This window comes from Lissotriton vulgaris, chromosome 6 (genome assembly GCF_964263255.1).
Source record: "Lissotriton vulgaris chromosome 6, aLisVul1.2, whole genome shotgun sequence".
Classification (NCBI taxonomy): Eukaryota; Metazoa; Chordata; class Amphibia; order Caudata; family Salamandridae; genus Lissotriton; species Lissotriton vulgaris.
In genome coordinates, this window is record NC_141694.1 from 361,985,748 (window position 1) to 362,000,215 (window position 14,468).

The following is a 14,468-nucleotide window of genomic DNA, read 5'->3' on the forward strand; positions in this document are numbered from 1 at the left end:
GTCCCCAATGTAGTCTTAGTGAAGATCACATTAACCCATCCTGATTGAGTCCTGTAAGTAGCCTTTGTAGGCCCGGGACAAAAACATAATGTTGGCCACCTCTCTGCTTTTCATTCAAGGAACTTTGGCTAATGCTGGCGGGAAAATGTTCAAGTACATTAAGATTCTTAACATTGGAAAAACAGCATACAATTCAAAGACAACTTTAAAGAGGACTAGAAGGTTGTGAGGAACGTTTAGTTATACTTAACATTTTAACATACATTAAAATACAAATTCTGGAGAACTCAAGACAGGATTAACAGAGGAAGGTCCTTATCTGAAGATTCTTGTTTTAAATGAGTTGATGATGCAAATGTTAAAGTGCATGGATACAGGTTACAGCTGACTGGTTTTTAACTCCCAGGTGGTAACAGTGCATCTACAGAATTTGGGGAGGGGGCGCAGAGGGATTGATGTTTATATGTGTTCAGCAGTGGAGAAAGTATTATTGTGCCATTTCGATTTGGTAATAATGTCGGCCTTCAAAACTGTAGAACTTTGTATCTCTAATACAATAACCAGTATTGATAACTAAAACATGTACGTTCGGACTACACCAATTGAGAACATATTAAAGTTGCACAAGTTCCTTCAAGTATAGCCCTAATAGTAGCAAATACATACCCATGTAATATCCATGCCCTTTGACAATTGGTGAAGCCTTTGAAAGTCGTCTTTGTTTTTCACTGGTTCACCAGTAGTCAATGTCCAGTCGTTCTTCTGCCAGTTAGGAACCCATTTTGTAATTCCTGTGTTGAACATTTGACAGTTCAGAAGAAAGTTGTAACACTTTGTTAAAATAATCTATAATGTAATCCTTCAACCACTATTTAAACCATCAACATGTTTAGCAAAAACAAAGTTGCATTATTTGTGTCAGGCAATGTACAAATCACCAGTGACTAGTATTCAATATTGCGAGTAAAAGTATGGACTTTCACCTCACTGCTCATTCTTCTCACCACCAAACAACCAATAATCGTATTAGTGTTGCAAGACCGCAGAGAAAACTTTAGAAATAAGGACTCAAATCCAGGAATGTGGTTCATTAGGATGTAGTTTTAATTTTTGAAATGAAGTTTAGCACTGACAAATTTTGTATCTATCCGATAGTAAATATTCATTAAAATACAGAAAGGCCTTCATTTTCGGATAACGAAGGTGATAACTACTTTCCCCAGCTCCACTTACACCACCTTCCACAGCATGTGTTAGATTCTAATCCCATTCACTTTTTTTATTAGGGGAGGGGGCAAGCTGCAATTACTGTGAATACAAGTTCAAGCTGGAAAACTATTTACGTCAGGATATTTTCTTAAGAGTACTTTGAAAACTAGTGAAAAAGTTTCTTAATTTGACAGCTCGTACCTCTTAAGCACCTGCCTGCATTTTTATCAAGATAAAGTGAGTCAGGGCGACATCAGTTCTTAAGCTATTTCGCTGCACCCTGCAAGCATACCTTAGATGGCAGCCAGTTGAACAGAAAAGCCGAAGTCAGCATTTCCTCTGTCGGAGTACACATTGACTCTGTGGTGGCAGTCTACTAGCTTTTATGTTGGTAAAAACAGTGGTATCCTCTAAATCACTTGCTACGAACGCACATGAAATACCACTTTTTTTTGCCATATTCAAAATATCAAACTGATGCTGTGTAAATATCTTAACCCCCACCCAGTGTTTTATATAGACCAAACTAGACCAGAGACATTGAGTATCAGTGCGCTTTACATGAGCACCAGTTTAGTAACAAAGGGACACTTTTTGTGAGGCACGGGGAGATTAAGTGATTTGCCTTGAATTGCAGGATGTTAAGCGTCGTTGCTGAGACTCAAACCCGGTTCCCCAGCTTAGAGGTCGACCACTCTAGCCATAAAGCTACCGTATTTTCCGGCGTATAAGACGACCCGGCGTATAAGAAGACACCCTACTTTGCCTGAAAAATTTTAGGTTTTGTGCTATACTCGCCGTATAAGACGACCCCCACTTCCAGCGCAGTCCAACGCAGTCCTGCATAGCCATTCCGAGAATGTACGGTACCGGTATTTTGAACTTACCGTATTAGTCTAGTCCTCCTCCCTGTGGGTGAGCAGTAAGGCTTTATCAGTGGACAGTGTTACCTACCTAAGCGTTTATTTTACAAACTCAGACTGAACTCAAACAAATTGGTTGTATAAACAATCTTGCTTTACTCGCAATATTTTTATTTAGAACCATATGAAAAACTGTCACTTCTGAATATACCGGTACGGTACACATAAATAAGTGCACGAAACAGTGCAAGTGGATTAAACTTCCCATAACTTTCCATAAATCCAAGGGATTTCTACAGGATTTACAACGTTCCCTTTAAAAGCCTTCAAAATCCTCCTCTTCGTCATCTGATCTCATAAGTAAGTCAATGAGATCTTGTGGTACATCTGTAAGGCAGTCATCGTATGGATCTGGTACCAATTCCGTATCAGATGATGTGGTCTCTTCTTCGGCATCCTCTTCACCTTCCCACAAATAGTCGTCCTCCATACCATCTAATGAATTTGATATGCCACACTTCTTGAAAGACTTTATTAGTTTCTGCATCAATGTCGTTCCAGGCCTTTATAACAAAGGTGCACAAAACATCCAACTGTGGAGCACGCATGTTTCCTCCTTTTGTGAATGTTTTTTCACCGCTAACCATCCACTCATTCCACTGTTCTCGGATGCGATCTTTAAATGGCTTGTTTAGGCACACATCCAGTGGCTGCACCAACGATGTCAATCCTCCAGGTATAACTGCAGCATCTGTTTTTATTCTTGCCAGCCTTTGCTTGGTGCTTGGAGTTAAATGAGCCCTGAACATATCCCACACCAGTAGACTACGTCTTTGTAGAAGTCCACCTGGTCGCCTGCTCCATACATTATCAAGCCATAGCTTTACCCCTTCTTCATCCATCCATCCTTTCTCATTCACATGCACAAAACAACCAACAGGGAACTTGAGTTTCGGCATTGTTTTTCTTTTGAAAATAACCATTGGTCTCAGTTTTGCGCCATCAGCTGTGCATGCTAGTAACACTGTGAAACTGGACTTCTCATGTCCTGTTTTTATTAAAATTGTCTTTTCGCCTTTTTCATGGACAGTTTTGTTGGCAATCATATCGAAATTCATTGGAGTTTCATCCATATTTCCGATGCTACTTAGCGCATAGCCATGTTCATTGCGCAGCCTAATAACGTAGCGATGGAAGCTATGCATTTTGGCATCAAGATCCGCAGGTAATTTCTGGGCAATTTTTGTCTTTTGCCGCAATACCAGATTATGCCTTCCCATGAATCTGGTACACCAGGATATAGTGGCCTTAAATCTGTGGCTGAGATCTGGATTAGATTTGGCCCACTGAAGTGCAACCAATCGGATTTTATTTCGGGTCACGACATAACCGCTTTGCCGATGCTCGGCCACCATGTCTGCTACATGCTTTTTAAGTTCTGGCCAATGTGGGGTGCCTCTTCTTAATGCACACTTGCCTCTTGGCATACTCCGTAATGCTTTCTCATTAGCTCTCCAGGCCCGAACCATCTTTTCTGTCACTCCATATTGTCTTGCAGCAGCACAGTTATTATGTTCCGTGGCAAAATCCACAACTTTAAGTTTGTAACTGGCTTCATATTTCCTTCTTCTTGCCACTCCTGGAGCCTTGCTGAGTTCTAGACTGCCAGCCATTTGCACTGGATGCGCTGCTGGAGCCTTGCCGGGTTCTTCACTGTTTGCCATTAGCACTGGATGTACTGGTGCTGTACAGTATGAACAGGTGCAGAGACTGTCTTCAACACCACACATACGGTACGGCAAATACGGTATCTGGTCACCAGACTGCCTTTCCTCTTCGCAACAACCAGCCAATCACGGCAAGTGCTCTACTGCCTTCAGTAACATTCGACAGTCCCCTTTCTATGCCCACGCCCATGTCAAGGAGAGAGGGGCGCGTGCCAAAACGTGCCAAACGTGTCAACACACCGGGCGCTGCCATCTTCGGCGCTGGCTGCCCGTTACCATATACCGTATTTCGGACGTCCTGCTGCCTCGTCTGCCTGGGGATGTGCAAGCGGTTGGAGGCGCGTGTACAGCGGCAGCGGCAGTCGAGGTAAGACTCATGGCGCCATTTGCTCGCTTGTGAAGCGGTTTGACACCTTCGAGTGAAGTCCTTGCTATGAAAAAAACGCTCGCTTTCGATACTTCATGGCGCGGGGCCTGGTTGTGGACGTTGCCAGGGCCGGTGGCTGTATTTTTTAACATAAGGTGTGTTGTTTCTTGTTACATACGGTATTTCCTATTGTGAAGCGGTCTGACACCTTCGAGTGAAGTCCTCGCTATGAAAAAAAAAACGCTCGCTTTCGATACTTGCACAATTCATGGCGCGGGGGCTGGGTGTGGACGTTGCCAGTGTCGGTGGCTGTATTTTTTAACATAAGGTGTGTTTCTTGTTATTTCCTATTGTGAAGCGGTCTGACACCTTCGAGTGAAGTCCTCGCTATAAAAAAGCGCATGAAAACATACCATAACATTTTGTACCCGGCGTATAAGACGACCCCCGACTTTCCAGAAAATTTTAAGGGGTTAAAAGGTCGTCTTATACGCCGGAAAATACGGTACATCCTCTCCCTGTTATCTTCAATAACAGAAAGCTGTTCAAATGCCCCGAGACTGCAGGCCTTTCCTCCATATTGCACAGATCTTTGCATAATACTGGTAATTACAGTTAGAGTGGGAAAGCCACCACATTAATAGGGAGAACAGAGCCAAGCCAAGGGACTGACTTGGCTTGTAGACCGTGGAAGAGCCCAGCAGTGCAAATATTTTGTGTGGGAACAAGCACATATAGGTTTGTCTCCTCGGGGGTGGCTTGCGTGCAGAGGTAAAATGGCGAACCCGCTGTGAGCTCCGCTGAGTCGCGGGACTCAGATGTATTTTTTTAAGCCTCATATCCTAGTTTCCCAAGTGGTGAGAGACGGTCCTGTCTTGCAGAAGATGCGGTGATTCTGGATACCCCTTTTGGGAGTTTCCTGCCATCTCCGAGCGGCCACCAGTTTAGGTCGCTGCGATCGCGTCTTTCTGCGCTGCCAAGTTCTGCCGCCTTTTAGTGATAGTGGTTTCACAATGTCACCTCATTGACTTTTACCATTTTGGCAGCGATGGTGGATTCAAATTTTCACCTCACATTACTGCTTTGCATTAAACCCCTCTGAGCACTGTATAGCTTGCTCTTACGCAGCTCTCTTCATGTACTTGCCAATATACTGTGGAAATGGAGCAGTTTTCTTGTCAAACAGTGCTATCCATTATAAGAGGCGCGCCACTTGAGGTACATCTGCAATTCTTGCTCACTGGAGGTCCTTCTAACTTTGTCACATACTGAACGAACTGTCATTAAGACCTTGTTATTTTTGGATTTTCTACGGCATTTGTTGGGAATACTTCACTTTGATTTCCTATGCAAATTACCATGGCTAACTATCTCCACACTGCTAGATCTTCCTTATCTGGTACAAAACCAAAAAGACATAAAAACTATCCACCTTCTCCTATTCATTCCTCTCAGATTCCTGTTTCGGACTCTATTAGATGAAGTCCGTGGTCTTCAACCCTTTATGTCCACTACAAATGAAAAACTGAAACAGATTGAGGAGAGATGGATTATTATGTAAGGTAAGGTACTGGAACAACGTGTTAGCAACCTACAGGATGTAGCTACAAAGATTCTGTCACTAGAATAGGAAATTCATAAGTTAAAAATCCATACCGAGGACCTTGAAAATAGTCGTAAAAATAATTTACGCCTTTATGGACTTTGTATCATTTCTAAAGAAATTCCTTCCAGAGCTCCTAGATCTTCAGGCTTCAACAAGTGCCCTCAACATAAGAGGAGCACATAGTCTGGGACGTCTAAACCCTACCGCTACCAAACCACGTGGAATCAATGCTCTTTCTAGAATTCACCGAGATGATGTACGTTTTGAAGGCTGTAAGACTTGAACGTCTTATTTGGTCGGGCCATAATATCTTCATATCTCAAGTTATTTCCAATGCAACAAACGCCAGTTGCAAATAATTTCTTCCTTTACGTCCTAAGGTGAGTCATCTCAACATCCAATATGGAATCCTCCATCCAGGTCTCTGCAAAATTCCACATGATGGTCGGTCACGTTCATTTGATGATCGGGAAAAACTTAAACTATCTTCATAATCTTTCATCTCATGGAATGGATACTATTTTTTACTTCTCTATATTTTAGGATTGTGACCTTGAATCCAACATACATGCTTACTCAATGTTTTCTGATTTGTTTTTCTTTATATTCATGAGGTTCTCTTTTTCTATTCTTCTTTGCACCCAATACTGTGGTCAGTCAGTGTCCTCTGGCGTCACTATGCTCCTCTTTCGATTTCTTTTCTCTTTACAGATCTGGATGTTATTCCTTGATCTGTTTGCTTGCTTCTTCCTTCCGTTTCTTCTCTACTCTTATCGATCTGTCTCAGTTTCATCTTGTTTTTTGGTAAATGTTTTACTTTTAACAACAAGTCTTGCTCATCACATGTTGAACAATGGCTTTTCATTTTTTTTCTTTGTTGATTATGTAGTTTCGTGTTCCTGTTTCCTCATGTATCCCCCGAACACACATCATGGTTAATGAGGTCTTTTGGAATGTTCGTGGTCTAGGTCATCCTGTCAAATGTCAAAAGGTATGGTCTCATTTAGCTTAACTTAACACCCAGGTTGCTTTTTTACAGGAAACCCATTGTAATGATGTAGAATCTCAAACTCAAACGCCAATGGGTCAATCAAATTGTTTTTCTCCTGCTATTGATAGTCATGGTGGTGGTGTTGCTATATTATTTCACAAATCTACTAATGCCCAAATAGTTATCAGATTGTGATCCTTATGGTTGTTGAATGATGGTTGAAGTTATCCTTAATTAAAGACAAATTACCTTCTTCAATATTTACGGTCCTGTTAAACCAGATCCTGAATTATGGCGATCTATAAAATTGAAACAATTATCTGCATCTAATTCTAACATTGTAGTTGGTTGTGATTTTAATAACTGGTTGGACCCTTTTTCAGACAGACAATCCAAATTTAAACCAGACGAAACCCACAAATCATTCCAATCTGCCATTTCATCTCGTCTCCTATTTGATACATGGAAAACTTGTAATCCAGATACCTCAGAGTGTACTTTTTTTCCTCCTGTACACCATACTAGGTCTTAAATTGATATGTTAATTTCCAAATTATTACCTTGTCTCCATTCATCTGAAATTGGTTCTATTTTTATTTTGGACCACGCTCCCGTTTCTACTTCTATTGATTTATTTATCATCACATGCAAACCAGGCCGCTGGCGTTTTAACAATCACCTTTTATCAGATCGCACTTTAATTTCAGAAGCGACCTCCTATTAATGGATTTTTGTACGGAACTCTTTAGACACCAATTTTCACAATAATTTAGATTCATTTAAAGCATCCTTTAGAGCCATCACTATTGCTTACTCTTCAAAGAAACAAATTCGAATGAATGCTAAATATAGAGAAACACTAATCGAAACCTTGGAACACAATTACTATTTATCCAAATCCTCATCACTACAAGTTAATTAAAGCTAACTCTAACCTGAATAAAATAGCATCTTGGATGCTTGTAACATCCTCCTTAAGGTTAAATCGAAATATCATGGAGGTTAAAACCAAGCAGGGAAAATGCTAGCGAATTATTTAAAAATCAAAATCAGAACGTAAAATTATCGACCAGATTCAAGCAGAAATGAATAATGCACTCCTCTCATCCTGATATTAGTACATTTCAATCATATTACAATGTCTTATAAAAAGAAACTACTAAGCCTTTTAAAGACTTTTTTTTTCAAGTGTTCCCAAACCTAAAGCTCTCCTGGATATCTACACACCACTTGAGATATTTCTCAATAAGAATTACCAGACGCTCTCAAATCCTTGAAAAAATTGAAGGCTCCTGTCGTTGATGGCAATTTAGTTGATTTTTAGCATTCTCTTCTATTTTTGCCCTTAAATTATTAGAACTTTATTCTTTTATATCGAATTCTAAGGCCTGTGGCTCGTTTTTAGAAGCCCTTATTATTGTCACCCCTAAACCTGATAAAGAACCCTTGTTTTGTATATTTTTTGTCCTATATCACTAATAAATTATGATTGTAAAATTCTTGCAAAGATCTTAGCTTCCCGCTTGGAGAAAGGTATTCATTTTATAATTAACCCGAGTTAAGCTGGCTTTGTCAAAGGATGTCTAGCTTCTGATAATGCCAGAATGTTTTCCAATATTCTCTCTTAGTAAAAAATATCCCACTCAGCCGCATTATCTATGGATGCAGAAAAAGCCTATCAAATTAATTGGTATTTCATGATATGCACCTTAAAAATGGTTTGGCTCAAAGTTTTTCATATGACAAATTATAATATATAAATCCAAAAGCAAGTGTTTTTGTTCATGCCCCCCCCCCCCCCCCCCCCCACATATTTTTCTCTCCAAAGAGGTACCAGTCAGGGTTGCCCCCTTTCCCAATTACTTTTCTTGTTACGTTTGGAGCCCTTCCTCGAACGCATTAGAAGCAACGACTAGTTTACCTGTCGGTGTGGTTTTGCAGCTTGAAGATCTTTTTGGATTCACTACGCTGTGCATTATTCCGCGGTCTAGTGGTTGGGTCCAACATCGTAGTCTTTTCTTTCTTTTTTTTCGTAGCCCAGGTGGGAGTCGACGTTCCACCTTTTGGTCTACTTCCTGTGACGTTGGCACGCTTCCTGCAGAAGCTCTCACCTTTGGGCGTCATCTTCGGATTCTTTTTTCTTATTTTTGTGTTCCATTTGTGAATCCTTTGGCAATGTTTTCTAGTTCTTCCTCAAAGTGAATGATTTTTTCGCTTTGTCTTTTAAGGTGTTTGTATATTGTCCTTGTATTTCCAATTTCTCCTGCCTCATCTTTCTGGCGGAGGTGGGTGGGTTCGCTAGTGAATCCAGAAAGATCTTTAAGCTGCAAAACTACACCGACAGGTAAGAAACTATTCGTTTTGCAGCGTGAATCTTTCTGGATTTACTATGCTGTGTGTGAGAAGGTGGCCTGATATGCAGTGCTCACTATTCTAGTGAACACTATGTATCAGTCCAGCAACCCTTATTGATGATTGGTTGTAAGTCAACCTTATAGACCAGCTATCCTAGTAGCGTGGATACGAGCAGTCTAAGGCTAAAGACTCGAGAGGGCGTGTTAAGCCAGCTGTTTACCACACATATACCCCTTGAATACCAAGTGAAAGGACACCACACAAGTGTTATGAAAATAACAGTTATTTATTTAAAGATCACAACAGCCCTGTACTCTTTATGAGGACAGGGTACTAAGCACAAACCAAAACTCTTACAAAAATACTTAAGTTAGCACAGTATATACAAATGCCCGAGGGGCACGGAAAACCATATACTCTGAAAGTGGAATGCGAAATTCCTAGCAGGTAAGTACAGTACTAATAGCTTTTGGAATCGCTAGGACTTGACTAGGGAATCGTTAGATTACTTCTAGGAGGCCTAGGGGACTCGGGTGCAGTGTGTGCACTCTCACGCGAGATGCGGACAAAAGTCTATGGTAGCTAGGAATTAGAAAGTTAGTGTTCTCGGGTGAACCCGACCTGGTAGGGAGAAAACGAAAGTAGATTCTGACCCTTGGATAGTGAGGCTATGCTGGGGCACCGAAATGCCGAAGTTACCTAGCCCAGGGGCTGCAGCTGCATAGGTCTGAAGAGACGTCGGGAATCCTCGTAGACGGACCAGGAGCCGGAAGAAAAGATGCTGGCCGGTGACCAGTGAAGAAAGTTCAGTCGGATCCAAGCCTGGATCTTGAAGATAGATGACACCTGAAAGCAGAGGGGACCAAGTTCGAGACTACTAGCCAGTAGTCAGTGGGCACCAGGAGGGCACCGGATGGTAGCCACCTCGACAAGGTGAGTGGGTGACGCTTGACTCGAAGATCTCACGGACCAGGAGGCGTTGTCGGCGACCAGGATGGAGGATCGAGCTGTCCCACGAAGATAGAAGCTGTCGGCGTCGCTGGACCCAGGATTGGGCAACAAAGCCTTGGCAAATTCAAGCCCACGCGGTGGACCTAAAATGGCGTCTGGAGTGGACCAGGAGGGTCCGGGGTGCCTCTCTTGAAGAAGGAAGCAAGGGCCAGCCTGGAGCAACCAGACCAGCAGTCGTGAAGTCGTTGGGCGTCGTTCAGAAGGCCACAAGCCAGCCGGCTAGTAGCCAAACAACGCGGTGCACAGCAAACAGCAGAAGGGCCCCACGCCGATCGTGGAGATGCAGGGAGGCTGATCTTGGGTGCTGGAGCTGCGCAGGGTTGGGGCTTCTCGGACCCCAAAGCACTCACCAGTGGAGGACACAGTGGGCTTGCAGTAAAGATGTCGTGCAGTCTTGGCGATCGTCGGTCCCTCGAGGTCTCGTCGCACTCACGGTTCTCAGCTGGGCTGTAGAGGTGAGTAGAGGTCAGAGGTGCCAGGGAAGCCGGGTCTCGTCGAGCTGGGTCGTCGGATTCGTGATGCAGGACTTGCAGCAGACCGCAGTGTTCTTTAGGATGGTGCCCGCTTGATGCAGGGTGACTACTCCTTAGCCACAAGGGAGAATCTTGAAGAAGAAATCGTGAAGTCCTTTCGAAGAAAGTGGTATCTTGATTCCAAAGATGATCTAATTTGAACAGGGGGCCCGCTCCTATCTTTATACTAAAAAAAGGGGCTGACCCGGTGACTAGGTCCTGCCTATGGGTGGGACTAGGTGGGGGGTGGTTACACCCCTCAGCCATGCCGGACTTCCCCAGGCCAGGGGCTGGTGTGCCCCTGGAACTGGTTCAGACCGGCCTATGCGTAGTGAGCACCGGGGTGCCACTCAGCAGTCACCTTCCTGTAAAGCCCTGCCTACCCAGGATACACAAAACCATGTCTGGGACGGTGCTAGCACCGCCCCTGACAGGAAACCCTTTGTCCAGGCTCCCCTCACTGGAAGGACTCCCAGCTGCAGGGGGTCAGACTCGTGTCTGTGGTGGCAGCATCCATTTTGTGGAGCTGAGGCTTCAGTTAACTTTAACCGGGGTTCACAGTTACGTACATGTCGTGTCCCTCTAGAAGGGTGGAATGCTAACCCCGTCGCCAGAATTGGCGAGGGGTTAGTATTCCAATTCGTATGACACCTTACTCGACATGTTTTGATAAAGCAATACCAAAGTTAGCATTTAACCGCGAGGATTATAATGCACTTAAGAGTATATGGTATGCGATATCATGGAACAGCTATTAGGACTTGGTTCCGCAAGCTGCAGACAGGCTCAGCTCATGCCAGAGCACCATCTCACACGATTCCAAGCACTCTGCCTTCAGGATTGTCAAGGCCTGCCATAGGAGTGACTGATAGGAATCTGTGTGTCCATTTTAGGGTTAGGTATAGGTATACTACACCTACAGCAAAGGGTGATTACACGACTTTGCCCCAGCTGTCATGCAGCCAGTTGTGTCAAATTTAGGAGGCCAGCCAGGGGTGGCATAATACATGCTGCAGCCCCTGGCAGCCCTGGGTACACCTATGCCCTGAGTTACAGGGTCTGATAAGGTGGCCCAGTACCAATTGGTAGTTGCACCTAGGGTACAGGAGGTAATTTAGAGAGAGAACAGCCAGGCTGTGGGTCTGATTGGCAGGCCCACAGCCAGAGAAAGTCGTAAACCAGTGAAACAAAAGCAAAAAATCTGGGTGATCATAGGATTGCAGACCCTACTCTCCTACACTGTGCACAGACTTTGTAGCGGTTTGTTATGTTTGTGGAGGCTGGGTGGAAGATAAGCATTGCTTGTTAAATGTATGTTTAAGCACCTTCTGTCCTACTTGTGCTTCCTTGTTCATTTGTATATCCACACAATAGTGCTTAGTGAACGTGTGCACTGAAGCCCATGTAGCTGCCAGGCATATGTCTTGAATGGGTGCGTTAGCCAGGAAGGCTAGTGTTGCTCCCTTCTTCCTGGTAGAGTGGGCTTGTGCTCCCTCTGCTTGTTCTTGGCCTGCCTGTTTGTGGTAGAATTGTATAGTTGGTGCGATCCATTGTGCAATGGTTTTCCTTAGTTACTGGTCTACCCAGGAAACTGCTTGAGAAGGGCACAAAGAACTGCCTTGTTTTCCTGTGCTCTTTGGTTCTTTTCATGTAATGCATTACTGCTCTTTTAGCGTCTAGAGCGTGCAGTGCCCTCTCTGCGCTTGTGGATGGTTTCTGAAAGAAGCTTGGAATTTGTATTGTCTGGTTCATGTGAAACCTAGACACCACCTTTGGCATAAAGTGTGGGTCAGTTCTCATTACCACCCTATCATTGTGTATTTTAACGTAGGGTTCTTGCTGTGTCAGCGCTTGTAGTTTGCTAACCCTGCGCAGCAAGGTGATTGCCACCAAAAGGCTGTCTTCATTGGTAATATTTGTAGCGAGGCCTTATGGATGGGTTCAAAGGGCGCTTTCATAAGTTCTGTTAGGACTAAATTAAGGTTCCATGCCGGTGGAAGAATCCTCTTCGGTGGTGCGATCTTTTTTGCCCCTTCCAGGAATCTCTATACTACTTGTGATGTAAAGAAGCTCTTTCCGGTCTCTCCTATTGCGAAGGCTACAATCGCTGCTAGGTGTACTCTTAGCGAGGATGAACTTAGTTTTGCTTTCAGCAGGTGTGTGAGATATCTTAGCACCGTTGATTCCCTTGTCATGTGTAGTTTTTTCTTGCTGCACCATTGTGTGAACCTCTTCCATTTTGCCACATAGCACCTTCGTGTGGTAGGTCTCCTTGCCTCTCATAGCACCCGCAGGGTGCGCTCCGGTAGCCTTAGGTGTGCAAACTATGTCTTCAGGAGCCATGCAGCTAGGCTGAGGCTCTCTGGCTCTGCGTGTAGTACTTCTCAGTTTTGCATGGATAGTTAAGTCCTTTCTTATCCCAAACTTGTGGGGTGGTTCCCTGTGCCATTTCCATTATTTGTGAGTACCTGGTCTGCCTTGCCCACTGTGGTGCCACCAGGATCAGTATCATGTTGCTGGTTTTGCACTTGTTGAGAACCCTGTATATCTGTGGTATCGGGGGGAAAAGCGAAGGCAAATGTTTTTGACCAGCTTATCCGTAGGGCATTCCCCTGGGATCGTTCCCCTAGTTGCCTGGAGGCTAAGTATCCGCATTTTGGTGTGTTGCAAATAGGTCTATTGTCGGTGTTCCCCACCTCCTGAATAGCCTTGAGTTTCCTGTGCATTGAGCTTCCACTCGTGGGATGCTGAGATCGGTCTGCTGAGCCAGTCTGCTTCCACACTGTCCTTCCCTGGTAGGTGTATGGCTAGGTCTATTTTGAGTGGGATGGCGCATCTATATATCTCCTGTGCTAGGTTCGATGGCGGGGCCGATTGTGTTCCTTCCTGCTTGTTGATGTAGAACATCGTTGTGTTGTTGGTCTGGATCAACACTCTCTGGTTGTACAGTTGTTTCTGGAATGCCTTCAGGGGGAGGAACACGGTCTTCAGTTCCAGGTAGTTGATGTGTCTGACCGCATCTGCTGGAGTCCACAGACCCCTCACCTTGAGCTTGTTCATGTGTGCTCCCCATCCTATCTGGGATGCGTCTGTGGTGAAGGTCACCGTTGGGGTTGGTGGCGACTTCTTTTTTGTTATGTTCTCCTTGTTCCACCACGTTATCTCCTCCTGCACTGCCTGTATTACAACCACTAGATCTTCCCAACTTCCTGTTGCTTGTGACCATTGTTGTTGCAGCCATTCCTGGAATGGTCTCATGTGGAGCCGTATATTGGGGACCAGGTGTATGCTTGACGAAATCATCCACATGATCTTGCTCGCTGTCCTCACTGTCCGAGCTCGCCATTTCTGGTAGTGGCGTGTCTCCTTCAGCAGGGCCAGTATTTTCTTGTTGCTGGGGAACACTTTGTGCTGTATGGTGTTGATCTGTGCACCCAGGAAGATCTTCACTTGCTCTGGTTCCATTGAGGATTTCCCCCAGTGTATGTAGAATCCCAGGTCCATCAGCGCTTGTGACCCCGCTGTGCGTGTTCCTTGCATGTCCTGTGTGAACTTGCTTTTATTAGCCAGTCGAGGTAAGGGTATACTTAGATCCCTTCCCTCCGCAGGTACGCTGCCACGGCCGCAAGACATTTGGTGAAGACCCTCGGTGCGGATTTTAGCCTGAAGGCTAGGGCTGTGAACTGGTAGTGTTCTTTGTTGATGGTAAATCTTAGTAGATGTTTGTGCTGCCGGTTCATGGGAATGTGCAGGTAGGCATCTTTGAGGTCTATGGTGGACATGAAGTCTCCGTCCCTTATCTGAGGAATGACCTCTTGTAGTGATGT

At 44.3% G+C, this 14,468-nt stretch overlaps 1 protein-coding gene across 1 annotated transcript in view; it reads right to left on the reverse strand.

The window, feature by feature from the left end:
* Positions 1 to 14,468, reverse strand: part of LOC147707338 (ribonuclease H1-like) — a 685,720-nt gene that overhangs the window by 67,031 nt on the left and 604,221 nt on the right. The window contains exon 8 of the mRNA XM_086926381.1: positions 667 to 791. Within this exon, the coding sequence (XP_086782507.1) occupies positions 667 to 791 (125 nt within the window). The remainder of the gene's footprint in view (positions 1 to 666; positions 792 to 14,468) is intronic.